Source organism: Tyto alba, unplaced genomic scaffold, assembly GCF_018691265.1.
Source record: "Tyto alba isolate M040663 unplaced genomic scaffold, T.alba_DEE_v4.0 Super-Scaffold_7, whole genome shotgun sequence".
NCBI classification, from domain to species: domain Eukaryota; kingdom Metazoa; phylum Chordata; class Aves; order Strigiformes; family Tytonidae; genus Tyto; species Tyto alba.
In genome coordinates, this window is record NW_024881328.1 from 12,526,930 (window position 1) to 12,547,322 (window position 20,393).

General features: G+C 38.7%; 1 protein-coding gene across 7 annotated transcripts in view; it reads left to right on the top strand.

Moving 5' to 3' along the window:
* MYLK (myosin light chain kinase) overlaps positions 1-20,393 on the top strand; it is a 218,262-nt gene that overhangs the window by 95,319 nt on the left and 102,550 nt on the right. For 5 of the 7 annotated variants that reach the window (XM_033003371.2, XM_033003368.2, XM_042784279.1 and 2 more), the window contains 7 exons: positions 257-422; positions 3,658-3,823; positions 6,631-6,667; positions 8,357-8,931; positions 11,746-11,949; positions 13,084-13,218; positions 18,833-18,985. In XM_033003371.2, coding sequence (XP_032859262.2) covers positions 257-422; positions 3,658-3,823; positions 6,631-6,667; positions 8,357-8,931; positions 11,746-11,949; positions 13,084-13,218; positions 18,833-18,985 — 1,436 coding nt within the window. The remainder of the gene's footprint in view (positions 1-256; positions 423-3,657; positions 3,824-6,630; positions 6,668-8,356; positions 8,932-11,745; positions 11,950-13,083; positions 13,219-18,832; positions 18,986-20,393) is intronic. The other 2 variants (XM_033003369.2, XM_033003372.2) reach the window with 2 other exon arrangements.

Below are 20,393 nucleotides of genomic sequence, written 5' to 3' on the forward strand. Positions count from 1 at the left end.
ACACGAGTTATGTATATGCTGGTTGAGGGTGTGTAGCATCATGCTCTTCAGTTGCATGAGCAGTCAAGAGCAGTCATCACCAGGATTCCCATTTCTACAATTGGCCAAAAAAGAATATTGTGTAACTACAATCCTGGTTACCACCAATTACATATCCTTGTTGGCAGACCACTGGTCTAAAACGCTGCTTGAAGTGTGCTCTAACCACAACAGCTTCCAGTTGTTCTGTAAAACCATGATGTCAATTGCCTTCCAGGGGAAGACTTACTGTTCCATCTGTGGAGCACAGGCCAAGCATCTGGGGAGAGAGTCCACCCAAGTTCGCTACAAAACCCAACAGAGTTATTGTGCGTGAAGGCCAAACAGGCAAATTCTCATGTAAAATAACAGGACGACCTCAGCCTCAAGTAACTTGGTTTAAGGTATGATTTCCAAAATAATTAATGTTTTCTTACTCTTTTGAAATGTTGTGACTTGAAAAGATGAAGTGCACTTGCCACTGCAAATTATTATGGTGCGAGTTTACATACAAGGAGAACCATATTCTTCCTCATTTTTATGCTTAATAAAGTAACAAAAGATAATATTGTTCCTTCTAAATACAAATTTCCACCTTATCTGTCTTATTGTTGAAAATATATTTACAAAAATAATCATCTGAAAGCCCCAAACAAGATCCAGGTTCCATTATAAAAATAACAAGTGTGGGACATACTTGCACAAAGATCTTACTAAGCAGACAAGAGAAATAGACAAAGGATGGGAAATGTGAATATTGTCACCATCTCTTTTTTATAGAGAAGGTCTGCAGGGATTTAATGCTTTGACTATGGTTACAGAGAAGTCTGACAGCTGTGAAAATTACAGCTGTGTTTCCCAAGTTCCACGTCAGTGTGTCAGTCATAAACTGCCTTTTTTGTATCACCCACATTGGGGTTTATGTGTACATTAGAATGAAGATGATATTTGCAAAGAAATTAAATTGAATTGAAAATAAAATTTTCTGTTTAGGAATTAACAGATATGATTGGGTTTGGGCATGCATGATTATTTTTTGCAAATTAGAAAAAAAATAGTCCAAAGCAGATGAACAGCAGTTCAGCTGTTTCAGTCTGACCTCTGCTAAAACAATGATAGCAGAAAAATGTCTGACATAAAATAAAGGAGATCTGAGATGTTAACTTCAGATCTGCATTAAAAATGGAAACTGTGAGCATCTATCCTTTACAAAAAATAAGCTTTATAAATGAGCAATATTTAAAATCCATTAGACTGTTTAAAAAGTGTTGAAGATTTAAGTCCTAGTGCCCCCTTTGGGCATACACATGATCTCCAACCACTTTTTTTTTGTTACTAAGGAGAGAGCTTTCAGGTGATAATTAAATATCACACTGATTAGGCCATTTTTACTGAAACTATTAGTATTTTAGAGAATTACAATTACTTTCTTTAATTTGGAAGAGCAAATATATGACTGCTCTGTTGGCATCCTACTCCCCTAAAGCCTTCAACAAACACTTGCCTTATCTATAGTAAAAAAAAAGAAAATGTCTGTAATGCAAGAATGCTAGGGTACATCTCAGAAAACAAGCTGTGGAAGCACTCACTAAGACATCTCCTTCAGCTGGCGGCTCCATCTAGAGCCTGCTTCTCCCTCCAGGTGCCATCAGTTCTTTTGAGCCTGTGGGCTCTCTAGGCTGTCTGCAGTGCAGCTGCTCCACAGCAGCCTGCTTCCAGTCCCACCAGACTCGCTCAGGTTTTCCAGCCATGCAACTCAGTGCAAAACAAGATTTGTCATGCAGTTCTCTTTGTGCAGGGCTGTGTAGTAAACAGCAAGTAGGGACTAGCAATCGAGCAGTTGGGATCTAAGCTTTGGTACTTCTTCATACACATTTTTGCAGTTTGTTAGAGGTTGTACTGTACGTGTTGTTCTATAATCTGGCATTCATTATCTGATCTAATGAATGAAGTATGAACAGTTTCTCGTTATTAGCAGCCCATGGGTTCTGTTCATGTTTATGTCTGTAAAAAACATATTTCAACACTTGCAGGTCTGCGCATATTATTCTGTAAAATACCATAGGTGTGTTGTTCAGAGGTTCAGTAGTCATACCTTTACTGGCCTGAAAACACCCAGTCCACTCTCTTGAATTTATCCTCAATCCATTGCTTTTGGTTAAATCCATTTTCTTTAGGCTTCCATAATATTATTTTAGTACCTATTTTGAGCACCATGAGGCTGTCCTTCAATAATTCATATGCTCTGTAAAGTGCAAATGTGTTGTTGCTCTTTATCAGAGTTTTATTGGCAGGTTGTTGTGAAGTATGTTTTTGCATCCCTATTCATAAGGCACAGATTAACAGGTAGTCATGCATGTGCTTTGGCTAGCGGCAAACAAGCTCAGGCCCACAATGCTTCTGGTCATGTCAGGATGGTGCTGCAGGGTCCTGCTGAGTGGTAGTTATTTCAGCTCTGCCTCAATGTCATGGAAATGAACTTACATGGCTGCTGGACCACATCTGGCTAGTGTAGAGCCAACACATGACCACTTTCCATGCAGCATGGAAGCTTTATAAACATTTAAAATTGCACTGTTCAGAACTAATGAATAAACATTTGTGTAAATGTCTTACTCTGCTTATTGTTTGGTGTTTTTTTTTTTTTTTCTCATTTTCTTACTTGTTAAGTTGCAAAGAACAAAAGCTTCAACTGTATCACCGTCAAACCCCTGGTGTCAACTAGGCTTTTTTATTCAAATAGGACTTACAGCACCCAGATAGCAGTAACTTGATAGACACTTCAGGAATGACAGTGTCTGAAAACACTGTAGTGTCTCCAAAATGTTTACTGACCAAAGCCCTACAAATCGTAGATTTGTATGCTTTTCCTCCCTCAACTTAAGATAGGAAAAGCTGTCGTGCCTGATAGCAAGGGACTCTTCTTTAGTGTCTGGTGCTGAAGCAGAAGCACTGATTTGCTCACAAATTAGGCGTTGGTCAATTATTTCATAGAATTTAAAGGCAAAAACTGTCATTCTCATCATCTAATCTATGTAACAGAGAGCACAGGAATACACACATTTCTTCCTCAAAGCTGTACCTTTTGATTTAACTCCATTGTAGCACTGCAAAGGAGCTGTGTTGCAGCAGTGTCTCTCTAATGTATGCCTATTGCCTTTTGCCACCCCCACCTGGCCACTGATGAGGTCCTCTTATGCAGAATTCTTTCCAGTTCCTGGGGTGATACAGCATAAATAAGCTATAGAGGGATAGAGGACTACTCCCCAACTTGGAAGGTTCTGCTTAGAATTGTGATGTTTGACTTCTTAGAACAAACATGAACAGAAAACTGGTTTGAGCCCACATACAGTGAAAAGAAATTTTTCTAGTAATATGAATATAGTAAATAAAGAAAAGCCAAAATCAAACTGAGAGGAGTGGGTGGCAAAATGCAGGGAAAAACAGCCTCCTGCAGATATGAATTATAGAACTTTTGGACACAGTTTTTTGTTTATACCATCTGAGTATTATTCATAGAAGGAATTTGGCTAAAAGGTAGGAGAAAGGCATTTTGACTTGATGTTTTACCAAAAAATTTCTTGTTTTCCTTCTCTTACCAATAGCTAGTTGTCTTACTATGTCTTGTGATATTTGCAGGGTGATATTCAGTTGCAGCAAAGTGAACGTTTCAACATGTTTGAGAAAACAGGCATCCAAATCTTGGAAATCCAAAATGCTCAGCTTGCTGATTCAGGAATTTACACATGCACAGTGGTAAACAGCGCTGGGAAGGCATCTGTGTCTGCAGAGCTCACTGTTCAAGGTACAGCAAAGAGTTTACAGGAGGGAGCACAAGTGAACCACAGACATTCCTTTAAAATATCTTTGGTTGTGTTCTCAGTATAAGCATTCACTTTTTCCCATTATCTTATCTCTTCATTAAATGATACTGTGATACAGTAGCATGCTACAGCTGAAAATGTTGTGTTGGTTCAATGGGAAAAAGGCTATCCTAATGCTTTGTAACAACTCTATTTCAAACCAAATTTTCACTTTTACTGTGATTTTGACTTCCCTATGTTTTGAACATAGATTTTAATTTTAGCAAATGGAAATCTTGCACTTGTCATTATAATCAGTAATTAATTTTGTATTTGTTGAATACCAACACCAGATGCACATTTATACCAGCTCCCTTTTGGGAAAGAAAAATGTTCCTATATTTGTAGAACCAGGAAAGTAAAGGAGCATTACTCTAAACTGCAAGAGATCAAAACAAGCTTAATAAGATTAAATTCAGTCTTCTCAACTCCCAACCCTCCCCATTTCACTGCTCTTAAAGGAAATAAATGCCTTTGTATAAATAATTTAGGATGTTCTATTCCATATATGCATTACCATATACAGTTCATTTTGCAGTTTGATGTTTCTTAGGGTGACCTTTGCATCAGCCTCAAAATCATACAGCCTTCAGCAACCACACTAAAGAGGGATTTTTTTCAGTCAGTGGGTAAGCAGTCACTGGACCCAATTAAATAATTAAATCAACAGCTGATAGCTTCAGCTGCAGTCATAAGATCAGTGGGTTACATGGCCACCCAGCAGTGAATGTTTTGATGCAAGATTTTTGGGTTTACATCAATGCTGTCACTCTGTAAGATATCAAGAATATAAATAACAAGATGATTTACACTTGGGATCCTCAGAACCACAACTAGTCTTTACCTCTTAAAGCTGTAAGCTCCAGTCTGATGAAACCACTGTAGAAGGAGCTTCTACAGCTTGCCTATTCAACTGATGTTTTATAGAAAGGGCCATTTTGTTCAAAAAGCCTTTTTTTTTTAAACGTGAAACTTGATCCTTACTTGTTCTCCCTGAAGCGGTGATGTTTCTGTTGTGTAATGGGTACATCTGCCTTGGGAGATGATGTGGAACCGGGGTCACAAAGTCAGTTGTGGTATATGTTTGCTTCAGATGCTGACCACATCTCTGAATAATGCAGGCATTCTTTCTTGGATTAGTACAGGTCAGTAAAAAGGGCACTCTCTTGCAATGTACTTGACTAATCAGATGATTCCACTTACCTAACCACAATATATAATACTTAATTCTTTCATTATCAATTAAATCAGGTCATAGGAGTTTCTGTGAGATGATAGCAGGCGATTAAGTGGCTCAGAATTACTACATTTTCTTTTAAATCCATGCAATACTCATATGTACATAATCTTATTTAAAGAGGTGATATGTTTTTTTTTCCCCAAATTCCCATAGTGGAAAGTGGAGAGGGAGGGGGAGAAATGTTATTTTGTCAGGTTTGCAGGGTATTGCCTTGTCTGCTACCAGTAGTTATTCAGCTTCCTCTCCTGCATTTATCCAGTCTCTTTTCAGCTTTAATTTTTATGTGAAGATTTTCTGTTACTGTTTATTGACAAGTTTATTGAATTGAAGTCAATGGGTTATTTCCCTCTCTCACTGCAACTTTTGTGTTTGTGTAAATAGATTATTTTGGTCACTCTGAATAGTGCAGCAAGTCCAAGCATTTAGATGTGGATTTTTGCTTGCAAAACACAGTGGAAATCAGGGTATCGTCCATCACATGTTTTTGTCTTTTTCCTGAGGCGAAGACTCTGAGAGTGTTTTAATGGAGTATTTGTTGATGACTTACAAAATTCATTATCTTGCAAATTCATTATTACATGTCTTTCTACTGTAGTTTCTAGTCTCACAGCTGACAGCAGTGTAGATGCAACTTTGATCTGACCAGGAGAAAACAAGCTGCATCCTGTAGTGTTAACTAGGGAAAAATGGAGACAGGTGGTTAGTACTTGATCTGGAGTGGTATTTCTCTCCTCCCAACAATTTATTATCTCATGCTTCCCCCAAGAGAAACAAATACTGTCAAGGTTTTGTAGAATGCATGGAGGATTACATACATATGAACTAAGAGACTGACTATGGGCAAGTGTGTGCTCAGTTATATCAGCCCATCTGATGAGGTACCTTGGCAGATGAATGTAGCTCAGCCATGTTCCCAGCTTTCCTGGTGGTGTTGCAAAGTGAAGAAATGTGATATATTAGCTTTTGTGTTATTCAGGTTAAACATGATATTGCTTGTTACACAGCAAATGAGTTGGTAAAAGTTCATAGGTGGGCTCAAGTTATGGGATTTTTTTACTACTGTTAGTTCAGTTTTGTGTTTTAGCCAGCAGACAGCTGCAGTTTCACTGTAGGCATGCTCAGGTATAGTACTGATGGTTTGTCTTTGTCCACTTCTACAAGTTCTGTGGAGTTCCCATAAGATTTGATGATCTGCCTCCCAGTTGGAATCTCTTCCTTACTTCTCTCCCCCAACAAGGAACCTTTGAGGCTCACATAATCTTTAGTTCTCAAGGGACCAGAGATTTTAGTTGCCTCAGAAATGTCTTAGAATGGACCAAGACATCTTTGTGTTTCAGCTGAGCAGCTTGCTGTTGTCCATACAAAATTTCAGGTGTGGTGATAGTCAATCCTGACTTCAAATATGAAGAGTGAAGATTCTTATGTATGTTCTTTGCTTAAAATCTTTCAAATATATGGAATTATGTACAGTGTTGTATGCATAAGTTACCTGTTCTTCTTTTATTTCAGGTCTGGATAAGACTGACACATATGCTCAGACACCATGGTATGCTTTTACTGGAGTACTTTCTTAGAATATTTAGTTGCAGTGCAATTTTGACATTTACTGCATAAGCCTTCCTCACAAAATGATAATTCTTTTTGGGTCAGTCTTAATTTGGAAGTTAGAAAAATGTTTACCTGGAATGAGATTCTTTCTTACTGCCAAATTCAGCTATCCTGGTAGACTCCTAGGAAATCATGGAACTGGTGGCGACACTATGAAGCACAGAGTTCTGGTCTAGTTCAGGAAAGCAAAATTTGGATGACTTTAAGCTCACTGTTCCCATGTAGACAAATTTGTATAATCTGAACAAAAACCATGTGAGGAGATATTATACTCTGTACCAATTGGTCAAACTTCCTTTCTGGAGTCAAAAACCGGCATGCATCTTGTCAGTACTGAGCTGGCTACTCTGCTGTCATAAGCAAAATGTGGTATGGCCATGGCCTTTGTTGTTGTCTGAAAACACATATAAAAGTATGGGTACAGTAACAAGAAACAAACAAACAAAAATCATATTTTAGGGCTTTATCAAGATTTTTAAAGTTAAACGACTATATTTTTTAAAAATAATTTTGTTGAATGGCTTTTCTTCATGAGTAGAAAATGCAGGAATGAAATGCTCTAAGCTGACTGTGTAAGACATTTTCATGAAGACCAGTTGCTTTACACTCTTCAGGGTGTTTAATCTGTCCTCACATGCCTTGGACGGGATTTCAAAATGGCATGTTTACATTGTCCTAACTCCATGTCCACTGCTAAGCAGATCTGAAAATGCTGTGCTCTCTCTGGTACATTTAACTCTGGCTGAAGAAAGTAGCACAATAAATATCCTGAATATTCCTGAGAGAATAAGTCAGTGGCACTAAGTATAGTATAGCAAACCAGAGCTAGGCTAGAAATTACTTTCCATATTTCAAATATGTTCTAATTCTGCCTTGGAATAATACTTTGGAAGTGTGAGACACAGACACAGTGTTCTACAGGTAGTAGCTTAGTAGTCAGGGCAGTCGAGGAAACTTAAATTCAAGTCTCCAGTTAGCTATTCTTGTGCCCCCAAAGTACTGAGCAGCAGATCCGTTGTAAATCTGATAAACTCTTCCTAATGAAACTATAGCAGATATTGTTACATCCAATCGGTTGGTTTGGGGGGTTTTTTGACAACACCCTCTCTCCCCTCCCTAGACTTTAGTCAAGTTTCCTGATCAGTCTTCTTCTGAAATCACCTGAATTACAAGATACCATAATTAGAAATAGTAAATTCACTGCACAATTTACATTTTCATTTCCCTTTAGGAAACTACTTTATGTGGCATTTTGAGCTATACTTATACATGGCTTCAATGTATTAAAGCATGAATTAGTGTTACATCATGGTCATACCAGAGTCTCGCATAACTGCCATCTAAGGCAGCGTATACAAGGTTAGTGTCTAACTCACAAAACATGTTAGAACCTGAGCAGTGGATTTGTATCCAGAAACTCCAGTTGAGACAGTGTCTGAGCACTGATCACATTCTAGGAAGCTTTTCACTTCACCTCTTTCATCCATGTTCTTAATCTGTGTGAAGAAAACTAAATGTTAATTAGTTCACCTTCTTCCTAAAGGCTTGTACATTTATAACATTGCTGATAATAATAATTAGTCTTTATACAGTGTCATATATCTGTAAATTTATCATTTTCCTTCAGCATGTCATCAAAATCAACAACACTTGCTGGTAAAGCCGTTGAAAATTCAGAATTCAAACAGCCAACTAGCAATGGAATTGCTAAAGAGCTGAAATCCAGCAGCACTGAACTCATGGTTGAAACCAAAGACAGGGTGTCAGCAAAGAGAGAGACCTTTTACATCGCCAGAGAAGCCAAAGACAGTAAGCAGGGACAGCACCAAGAAGGCAATGCAGTGTCTCTTCAAGAACCTAAAGAAGTAAAAAAGGGATCTCAGGTCTTGCAGAAAACTTCAAGCACCATCACACTACAAGCTGTCAAAGTGCAACCAGAACCAAAGGCAGAACCCCAGGCCACTTTCACCAGACAGGGTGAAGACAGGAAAAGGGCTGTGCAACCCCTGATGTCAGCTCAACAAACCCCATCTCTGACAGGGCAAGTCAGTCCAAGGAGTAGAGAAGCAGAAAACAGATCTGGAGCCCAGAAGGCTGTAATGGGGGAGAAGAGGGAGCCTCTGAGAATTCCCCCTCAGTTTGAGAGCCGTCCACAGAGCCTGGAAGCGTCAGAAGGCCAGGAGATTAAATTCAGGAGCAAAGGTAAAGGGATAAAATTTATCAGAGCTCTGGGGTTAGTCAAGTTCCCCTTCTGTGTGTTGAAGTGGGGAAGCAATTCCTCCTTCATTGCAAGTTGTCCTCCTCCTAAAGCATTTTGGAAATAGGTGCAGAATCTTATGCTGTTTCCACAGTACTCTTCTCAATGAAATTTTCAAATCATTCCACACCATAGTGTCTACCCCTTCTCACATCTGGGGCTTCCCAGATGCTGCTCTTTCAACGCCGCTCTTTCTATGAGGTAGTTCTAGGGCCTCTTATATGAGGGTGCAAGAGAGAAAATGGATGGTACACTTTCCAGAACTGTAATTAGTTACATTGCCTTTGAGCCAAAAAAATTATCAGATAAGAAACTACAGTCACTGCATTTCCCTTGCGGCATTTACTTTTATCCCTCTTATTTCGTCAAACCAGTGCTGATCTGAGTGTTTCTTAACAGCTGAAATGATAAAGTCAGAATGAAAAGGGAGATTTAGAGTTTGCTGTGCAGAATTTGACCATGTTTTAACCTCTCAGAAGGGTGATGAGAGCTGCATTTTGCTGAATCCAGGGAATAGATTTGGATCACTTCTTTTTTTTTTAATTACAATTTTAGTTGAAAATAATTTTGAAGCATTTTTCTGCTATCTCTTTAAAATAACATTCACACTTTAAAGTGTTCCCACAAGTGAGAGAGAAATTGTTTTTTATGTCTCTGGAGGAAAAAAAAAAAAGTCACAACAAAACTATGGTAATTTATTTCATTTCTTGATAATTCTTGCCCCATGAGTAAAGAATACAATTTATATCACAAGGCCAGAGATCAAGAAGGGGAGAAAATACTCCAAAGATACTGGCACCTTTTGAATAGTTTATTTTTCAGGTATATTAGTACTAAGAACATGAATTGCTTTCCATCAGAGCATCTCAAATCTTTGCAATTTTTAACTAATTCATGGTCCTTTTTGGTAGGGAAATGTAGTCCCTGTTGTACAGAAACCAAGGAGATCATTCAGTTCTTATTGAAGCCAGTGAATGCCTTTTTATTTGGCTTTGGACCCAAAGCACAAACTCTTATATACAAAGGCAAGGTGTCTGTAGGGAAGTTCCAGTGGACTGTCCCTAGTGTGCTTTAATAAGTAATTCAAGAAACTCTTTCCTGAGAATCTGCTCTGCAAAGGGTGACCGGGGTTGCTTTCATAGGTATCTCTGCTTCCTCGTTGCAATGGACAATGGAAATGTTGTTACACCCTTGAGAAGTCTTCTACTTGCCAGGCTATGAGCTCAGCATGCTTCTGGGTCTGTGTGGTAACTGCAAAACATCCAGGTTCTTTTGACACGTCAGGGCTTGATTTATTTTTTTTCCCCAGCTTTTGGAGGTTCTCCCACCTCCACTGTTCTTCACTAATGGTTTGTGAATTCCAATGTGCTCTTTCTTTGCTGGGAAGGAAAGAGAATTATTTCTGAATAATAGTTTCTAGTTTCTAGTAGAGAAAATTCACAGTAAAAGGGCATTTCCTGCTTTCCAGTGTATACAATGGGTATTCTATTTTTTGTCCCATTTGTGGGTGTAATGGTAACCTGCCCCCTTCTAAATTTTTTACGAATTTGGAGCTGGATTTAGGGGCTGGTTTTTTTTTTTTTTTTTTCAGAAGAGGAATTCCTTGTTTTCATATTTCTAGTCACTTATATCAGGTGGGGTCCTACTTCTAGCTAAGGGTTGCTCTTCTTGATAAGTCAGTCCCATATCCTTGTATTTTTTTCCATTCAGCAGGGTTTCCTGCAGTATATATTTGTTGTGGATATTCCTGCCATCTTTTACTGTCTGTACCTTTCTCTGGGGAAGAGCACTCTTGCTATAATGAAATGGATAGATTTGGGAAGGAACATCAGCAAGGTTGAAGCCCCAGAAGTCTAAGTTTGCCAAAAATAAGTGAAGGATGGGGTGGGTGACCTTTTCTGGCATTCTTCCCTAATCTCTCCTCTTTTCTTATCATAGCAAGTGCCCCATGAAGCCCAGACCTCCTTCAGCACTACTAGGAGCCAAATCTGGTTTTCTAGAGCTCTGACCCAGGCAAAGCAGGCAGTGAAGCCACAGCTGTTTTGCTTCTGCTCCCTGAAAGTTGACTGTCCTAGGAAGCTACCTGCTTTGCCTGCACCTGGACCTTAGTCTGGATAAAAATACCCAGAATCACTGAATGGTTGAGGTTGGAAGGGACATCTGGAGGTCATCTGGTTTAACACCCCTGCTCATGCAGCATCACATAAAGCAGACTGTCCAAGACTATGTCAAGGTGGCTTTTGAATATCTCCAGGAAGGGAGACTCCACAAGGACTTCACAAGGGAGATTCTTTCTGTGCAACCTGTGCTGGTGCTTAGTCACCCTCGAAGCAAAAATGTGTTTATGTTCAGACAGAACCTCCTGCGTTTCACTTTATGCTCATTGCAAAGTACTGTTCGGTACTCAGAGAAAACAATTTAGCAGGATAGGAAGGAATGGGGAGAAGTTTCTTTCCTTCTCCTCTAATATCTCATCACATCCTTTCTGTCCATGACACTTAGAGGAACAGTTTTCAGAAAGAAGTGCTTGGGGTTTTTCAAGCTACCAAGTATTTGTCATTTTAAAAGGTGGACTGGCCAAGAGGTTTTGGAAGATCAGAAATATCAGAGTGTCTTTTTGAAGATAGTTTTGTGTATTGCTTGCTCATTAAGGTTTATATAATTATATATGTGTAAATTATACCTAATTTACACTAAGGCAAATAATGGAATTATAAGGGAACACCTGTTCATAAAAATTCAAATACCTGATTATCTAGTTTCAGGGAAACCAAAGCCAGACGTGGAATGGTTCAAAGATGGTGAACCTATTAAAGCTGGAGAAGATATCCAAATGTATGAAGAAGATGGAATTCATTGCCTGTGGTTAAAAAAAGCCTGCTTGGGGGACAGTGGATCTTACAGCTGTGCAGCTTTCAACCCTGAAGGCGAGACTTCCACCAGCTGGTCGTTAACTGTCAGAAGTAAGTAAGCTCTTGTGAGCCCATCTTCACTTTGAAAACTGTTGCTTGGCTTTTCTAAGCTGTTCGAGAGCAGTGACTACAAAATTTCTTACAACTTCTCAATTCAGGTTAATTCTGATTCCTAGCTCTGTAACTAATGTGGTGTGGCATTGCTGGCAAGCCACTGTCTGCATCAGCTCCCCTTCTTACCTTTTGTTTTTGATGTTTGTATAGCTAAAACCATCTCACTGAATGTTTTGTACACAGGCCTGCTTTCCACTGAGGTTTTCTATTAATGTTTGTATTTAATACAGGTTGACAAACATTTTATTGTTGTTGTTCTGCATTTAGTTGTTTCGGAGTTGCTTAGCATTTCTATAGGACACTGCATATCTAAAATGCTTTTCAAGCACAAACCAATCCTGTGCATTAAAGTGAATAAGAAAACTGAAGGAATGAGAATTACATTCTACTAAATTCAAGTACACCCCCCAGTGACAAACTATTTTGAGCTTGAAGGCACTGTCTTACTGGTCTGATTGAAAGATTTGTTAGTCTCTTAGCAAGTCCTGTCCTCAGTTGTAATCTTTTCACCTGGTTTAGGGTCTTGTGATCACGTTTTTGCAACATTTCTCTATTTGCTTTGCCTGAGGTTAAACAAGGATGCCCAAGGTGCTCTCTTTCAGTCTCATGAGAGACCTGTAAACTGCATCCTTAAGACACACTGTTTCACCAGGGGAAATTTCGGAAAGGGACTGGGAGAAGACAGACAAGAGGAGAGAAGAATTATCCTTCCTGTTCTTTGCACTGAGCTCTCTGGTAATATGTTGCATACGCTTCTAGTGATTGGCTGCAAATGGTGGATTCTGGCATAGAAAACCACCACCTAAGATGTAGCTTGAGGGCTGGCGACTCCTGCCTGGTAGATTATAGAAGAACCCCTTCTTTATACCAGTCCATTGCTCAAAATGACTTCTGTTTCCCAATAAAGCATTTCTCCACAGTTCTGATTTTTTTTTTTTTTTGGCTTGTTTACATGGAATGAATCTGTTAGCCCAGGCATGTCACCTAAGCATAACTAGAAAAAGTCACTAAGTGCTAAAGATAATTTTGTCAATTTGGGTTAAAGGAACTGTTTTCATTTTGGTTTTAAAGGGCCTAAAGTTCAAGAGGTTGCTCCATGCTTTTCCAGTGTCTTGAAAGGATGCACTGTGAGTGAAGGGCAAGACTTTGTGCTGCAGTGCTGTGTAGGAGGCGTACCTGTGCCTCAGATCACATGGCTTCTCAATGGTAAGGAACCCTCTGCTCTGCAATACAGGCCTGCACACACATCCACAGTCTCAAATGCCACTCTGATCGGCACATAGGAAGGCTGTGAATACTGCACAAAGCACTGTAAATCACCATAATATAATCCCCTAGAATCTTTGAAGAAAATCAGTTTATATGCACATAATCTGCAGGAAGGTTGGTTTTCTTGAGCAGTTTTATGTCTTACTGCAGTTTTCCAGTGTGACCAGAAGGGGACTCTGGTGACAAGATTGTACGCAGATGGCCTTCCAGGGTTTTGTTAAACAGGTTTTCACCACTCTACAACAAAGCCTGTGTTGCTACCGTATGCTGAGTCCTGTGCTAGCTTCACTCCTTTGGCCTCTGCTCTGAGAGTAACAGGTTGACATCATGATCCTGCAGAGATAATAAGTTCTAAGCAAAATAAGTGCAGTATATCGCCTTTTACGATAGGAAAGAAACCCAAGCCCAATTCTGCCCTTCCATCAGCTGGGCTATTTTAGGACAGATTTAGAGACAAACAGCGTAGTTTGCCATAAAGATGTTTCCTCCAGGATTGTTTTTAAATTAATTATTTGCACATGATCTCTGGTTTTCTTTAGCTTTTCAGAGTAAATGGGATAACTGTAAAAGGTGGCAGGGCAAATGAACCTTGAGGTTGGTATGTTCCCACAGTCTGATCTGTCCCCCTTCCCAATAGCTCCAAGTCTAGAACAGAAAGGTCACTGCTTTATTTACAACACAAAACACATGAGTAAAGGCTCTGACACTCTCCTATTGGCAATAATTTGTTTCTTTGTCTGAAGGCTACTCTGCTGTTCCTGTGAGTAGAATCACTGTTTTGCTATGCAAGAGTTGTGTCTTGTAGCACAGAAGGAGGAACCGCGACCCATAGGGTCAGTCATTTCATCTACATGTTCCAAGGGAACCTGCTGCTCATAAAGGGCTCCCTTAGTCACTGAATGGTGTAGATCATGATGTTAATCAACATCAAATGATGTTAAATCTGATTGTCTTCCACATACAGAGCATCTTCCTGTCTCAAATGACTTTCTGTGTTACAGTTCATCAGGCATAGATGCAGCATCTCCGTTGATGTAACCATGTTCTGCTTTGCTAACCAGAAAACCATTGGGTCCTGAAAACTACAGCCTAGAGATCAATAAACAACATGTTTCTGTAGGCCTCCAGTACACACTGTGCCCCCCTGCTTTTTTCAGGATGTTTGTTCTTCACTGACCTCTATTCTCACTAATCTCGGATAAGTTTGCCCCTATTTGGATATAACCAAGTTTATATTGCATTCAAGCTTCTAACTGCAATTGGATCAATATCATGAGAAGGCAAAAGCAGGTGTTTGGTTTATTTTGGGTTTTGTTGGGGTTTTTTTGGTGTGTTTTTTTTTTTGTTTTGTTTTGTTTTTTTGTTTTTTTGTTTTTTTTTTTTTTTTCAGATAGTTGGACATCATAAAATGGTTTGGGTTGGAAGGGACCTTAAAGATCATCTAGTTTCAATCCTCCTTCCCCTTTTCACACCTTCCACTAGATCAGGTTGCTTAAAGCCTCATCCAACCTGGCCATTACATTACACTACCTTACAGAACCAATAGGGTTCTGAAAGTAATAGACAGTGCACTACCTCTGCTCTTAAATCAAAAGGTAGTGATGAATCTGAGTAACAGAAGCACAAGAAACTACCATAATATAATAAAAAATTAGGGATGTCATATATTATTCTAAAGACATAAGCACACTACTTTCATTCCAGACTCCTAAACCATATCAGTATAGTTCAATGCTTTTCTGTTTTGCATCTGATTGTGATACATAACTGTTTATATACTATTTTGATACAAACTTAAATGGATTATAAACAGTTGTCTAATGCTGATAATTCCATATACATTCCTAGGGTCATTATTTTACCTAAGGATCAAATTGGCTACTGTGATATCCATTTGAATGCAAACATTTCCTTCCTGTCTACCAGCTAGCTAGATACTACAAACTTCTCATTTATATCCATTATCAAATAAAGGAGAAAGTTGTGTTTCTGGTTCTGAAACATTCGAAGCAGACATAAACAATGCTTTTGGTAAAATGACATAATGGAGTCTTTCATTAACTGGCCATGTGAAGAAAACAGTATACTCACAGCATATAATTTGAGGCAGGCAGACAAATTTTGTTTTTAAAAAAGGTGTATCACAATCTGCTGTCCATGCTTGGAATATAGAGCTTTTTATGTTCACAACCAATAGGCTGCGACAGAGAAAGGAAGCAATCTGCTGAGAGCAAGTATGCTACTGTTCAAAATATAACACTTTTGCAGAACTTCATAGAAATAAAAATCATATGAGACAGGACATATAAAGTTCACAAGAAAATATCAAATGCAAATTGTCTTCCAAGCATGACAATGATAACAAACTAGAACTAATTTTTGAAAGAAATAGTGAGAAAAGTATGTATGTCTTAGTGAAATAATGGATGTAAAGACCAAGTTATCAAATCATAAGAATCATGAACGGAAGGCTGATTTGAGAAACGAACAAACAAACAAAAAGTAAAAAAGCAGAACAGCCTCATTCCTAGGCTGGCCAGCCCTTGATAGTGAACAGCCTGTATGCTGTTCAGTCTGCCTTCCCGCAGTTTCCAAGGAATCCACACCACCTGAGAACTAGAAGAATTGCAATAACTTATTGTACAATGTTACATACAAGTAATTCTTTAAATACTGAACATTTTTACCAGTTATGACTACATACGAATTTAAAACATCTTCCAAGCCATTATATAGATTGACACTCTCTTTCAGGTCAACAAAGACAAAAAATAAATCATGTATGCTGTGTATTGTCTATAGTTACTTCTTAGCATCTGTGAGGATGAGTGGGTTTTTCATATTCATAGAGACTGCACAAATAAGAGCTGCCTGACTGAACTATGGATTTTATTTGAGCTCTTACTCTTCTCTGCAGGTCTACCATCTTCAATTTCTTTCTTATATTTTTTCCCTATTTTAATGATTTAAAGCTTTTTTTCAACCTTTTCAAGGTGGTTCTTTTGTCCTGTTGCTCTTACTCTGCCCTTTATTTGAAGTTTCTTTCTGAATTTTCATTGATTTACTGGAAAATTCCCTGAAAGTAAACTTCTTGTGTTTTAGTTCTAGCCTCACCAAAGCTTTATGAATAACTTCTTATACATGCTCTCTGTGACAATACTTCAGTATGTAACTCCAATTTACTTTAGCTTCTTTAAATAATTTATTGGTACCTTCTTTTAAAATTGTAGGAATAAGGCCTATATGACTGTATTTTAAATATCTTCCTTTTCATATGGATTTCCATGTGAGTTTTTTTCCCTGAGTTGAACTAAACCTCTTTCTGCTGAATTTAAAAACAGTATGACCATGACTTTAGCGTAACAATTCTCTAAGTAGTGTTTGGTTTTAGGATAGCTTTCTGATCTGTCCAGAAAGCTTTTAATAAATGGGCCAGGGGAAAATTTCCTTTCTTCTGGCATAAAAGTCCAGCAGAAAGGTACTTTTTGTTATTGTTCCTTCTGCCAAGCTGTCATGGAGATTTGACTGTTCTGCCCCTGGAGAAGGGAACATTTCACTACCGGGAGAGTTATTTTTATTAGATCAAAATATAAGTACAATGGACATAACTTGGAATCTTGCTGCAGGCTATTCCTCAGGACTGATACACTTGTGTTTGTTTTCTGGGGTCTGATGAAAAGGCTGTTCTGTAAGTGAATTCACTCTTCTGTGAATAGTGCTAAAAAATAGTCATGGTTTTGTTGGGAACTGGAGTGAAGAAGAGGATGCCCTGACAAAATCTGAGGACACGGTGAAGGAGACCACATTTTTTTGTTTTTTTCTACATAGAACACTTACTGTATTCATTTGCTTATTTACAACAGAAATTAAAAGACATTGTTCTGGTCTTGATGATGCAGCTTTTATCCTGAGTGTATTTCTGATACGATTATTATCAATAGCATCATTAGGCACCATTAATAGTTTCAGTGTCAGAATCCCAGCCAGGATCCCTGTCAGGTTAGATATTCTACAGTCAGACCAGGAAGGCGGTCCAGTGCCCCATGTCCTCTAACAGAAAGCTTTGTCTGCTTGGGCTTTCACTCTGCATGTACATATTTGAATGTAATATTCCCACGTGCAAAAAATATGTGATTGGACCTAATAGTTACAACAGTCTGTGTGTAACTGAGTGAAAGAGAGATCAAAGCAACCAGTAATAAGAATATGTGACCTGTGAAGAAGGTGGAGAGAGTTTATTCCAAAATTGGAGTCTTCTGGGCGGTTGATTAAATATTCACCCCGATTTTTCATGCAGTAGAATATTTGCTAATTTAACAATCAGATTACTTATAAGTAAAGGAACAAGATCATCTAGCACATTTTCTAATATATGCAAATATTATATTGTGCTGACTTTGGCACACGTTTGTATTTCAGAATGAAACTTCATATGCAGATAGATACTGCATAGATAATGACTCCCTTCTGAGTTTGCTAGTGTTGAAAATCAGACATGAGAAAAAAATCTGTCCCATCATTTAATTTATCCTGCTCATAGTGCAGAGCTGGTTCTTAGAAACCCCAGAGCTTTTGTCCTAATCTTTTAAAATTATTCTGGCAATGAAATCAATTTTGATCTTTCCTTTTGACCACAATTTTCCAAGTGACAGATGTCTGGTTCAGCCCTGCACAATTTCTCTGCAGTTTCACCCTCTTCTCTTAGATGACCCTAATTTCTTTTTCCAGCCTGATGTTTATGCACAGATATCAGGCTTTCTTCAGCATTGCATACACTGGGAAAGCAACCCATGATGAGTCAGTAGTGGAAACTATTTAATATTGGGAAAACAGATTGCAGAAGCATTTCAGAAAGTAAAGCTGAGATTGATGACAGTTCCTGAAACAATAGCAAGGCAACTTTAAACAGTCTATGCTAACATTTAAGCATGTTCCAAACCAATTCAAGGAACCAGTTTCTTAAAATGAGCTTTTTAAATAGTCATGTCACCACAGATCAGGCTGTGCTTGTTTGTTACCAGACTATACATACTGCAGTGCAGATTGACTGCTTGTGTAAATCAGCCTCTTGGCTTCATTATAGATTTTGCTCTCTCTTGGAATGTATTCCACTACAGAGTACTTGATGAAGGACTTCAAGTGCTTCTCCATGCCCAAGAGGTTTTGCATGTCTAGACAATAACACTAATATCTAGTTTCAGGCAAATTACAAGATGGACACAATGTCTGAAGCAAACACACAAGACATTTTTTTCTTATCTGCCTGAAAGAGAATCTATTCAAAATACAAAGATAAGCCTTTCTCTTCTTGCTGCTATTCAAGGTAGCACCCAGTGAACCCAACGAGGAGGTTTGCCTGACAACCATATTCTGCTTTGTGCTTGGGTTGCTGCTGTTTGTAGTCACTAGAGAGCAGTGGCTGTGCACCAGAGAGTGGGATTTGGCTCTGTGCTTTTATATACTGAGGCATCCAGATTTTACCAAAAACAAGAGGTGCTTTTGAAACTTGTGGCTAATGTATTAAGACAATTCTCTTCCTTTCTGTCTGCAGAGCAGCCAATTCAGTATGCCCATTCCACTTTTGAAGATGGAGTTGCAAAATTGACTGTCCAAGATGCCCTACCAGAAGATGATGGCATTTATACCTGTCTGGCTGAAAACAACACAGGACAGGCATCTTGCAGTGCTCAGGTCACAGTCAAAGGTGAATATCTCAGCCTGCTGTAATTACGACAGTGTCAGCTATAAGCCTTTTCATTTTTAAATCTTGGAACTTAACAGAGGTGGTTGTAAATGGATTCCACGTTTTTTTCTAAGCTCTTGTCAGCTAGGTGCCTCTTCTCCCCCTTGGAAGTGTGTGCAACTTAGCTGCTTAAGGACTGTGAAATGTAAAGTAATATACATGTTTCAAAAAGAGGTATTAATGCTCGGCCCTTACCAAGAAGGGCTTAGTGTGGTACAGAGCAGTGAGGCTAAGTTATGGAAGAGGTGTACCAGTGTAGGAAAGGACTGTTGCTGCTGAAGGAAAAATAAGTGAGGTGTCACCGGTATCACCCATCAGGCAGAGAATGTTATGGTGAGGAGGCAGATGCTACCCCTTTCTCTTGAAAGGCAGAGCACAGAGACCAGTGCCAGGGACTGCAATTATGATAGCAAAGGCCAATATTCTTGTTCTGCCAGCAGGATTTGTCAGAGATAGTGTTGAAGAAGTGTGTGTTAGCTCATTGGGAGTAGTATATCTCCACATAAGCAGAATTTTCATAATGAAGGTATCAGAAGAACATTGTAGTAAGCAGTTGAGGTGATCTGTTCTCTCTGAAAACTGGGAGCACCCTCTTTGCGAATATCAATAATTTGATACCCTCAGTGCTGATTTGACATAGCTGATTTGTCCATGAAAGTCATAATTCTGCAGTAGGATCTGATCAAAGAGAGTCTAAAAGATCAGAGATTGCAACAAAGACAAATGACAGAATCCCATGAATAAATTGAACAGTGAGGTAGTATCAATCAGTATTATGGTCTTTATTTTTATAATCTCACCTGGCATCAGTTTATATGGGTGTTTCATTTTATGGCCTGGATATGATCAGCCCTCTCCATCTACAATCCCCATCCCTCAGACTCCCCCACCTTATACAAACAAGCCTGTATTTGGTATTTGTTATCTGCAAATTATTTTTTCCTGAAGTTATAATAGTTTGACACTGCTGTCCAGCAAACTACTGAGTGACAGCTGCCAAGGGAACTATTCAATTTGTCTGAAACCAAATAAAACTTGCCCCAGGTGGGAAATGTACTCTGATCCCTGGGAGCCAAAGATTTGTCTTTGTTTGCCAATGTTCTGTGGTGCTTGTCTACAGCACTTCAGTGATACGCCTGCCCCTATTCTGTCTGTGTGAATCCACTTAAAACCCTAGACAAGCTTAAAATGAAAACAAAGTAATTGTGGTAAACCTATGAGTTAATTTCTTGATTATCAAATTGGAAATGCAGTCATCCCTTCCCTGCCTTCCCCCCATGAAAAAAGGCAGAAAGTAGGAAAACACTGATTTAAAATAAGCCTGAAACTAATCTGTTCTCAAAGCTATCATTTATAATTTCTCTGAAGC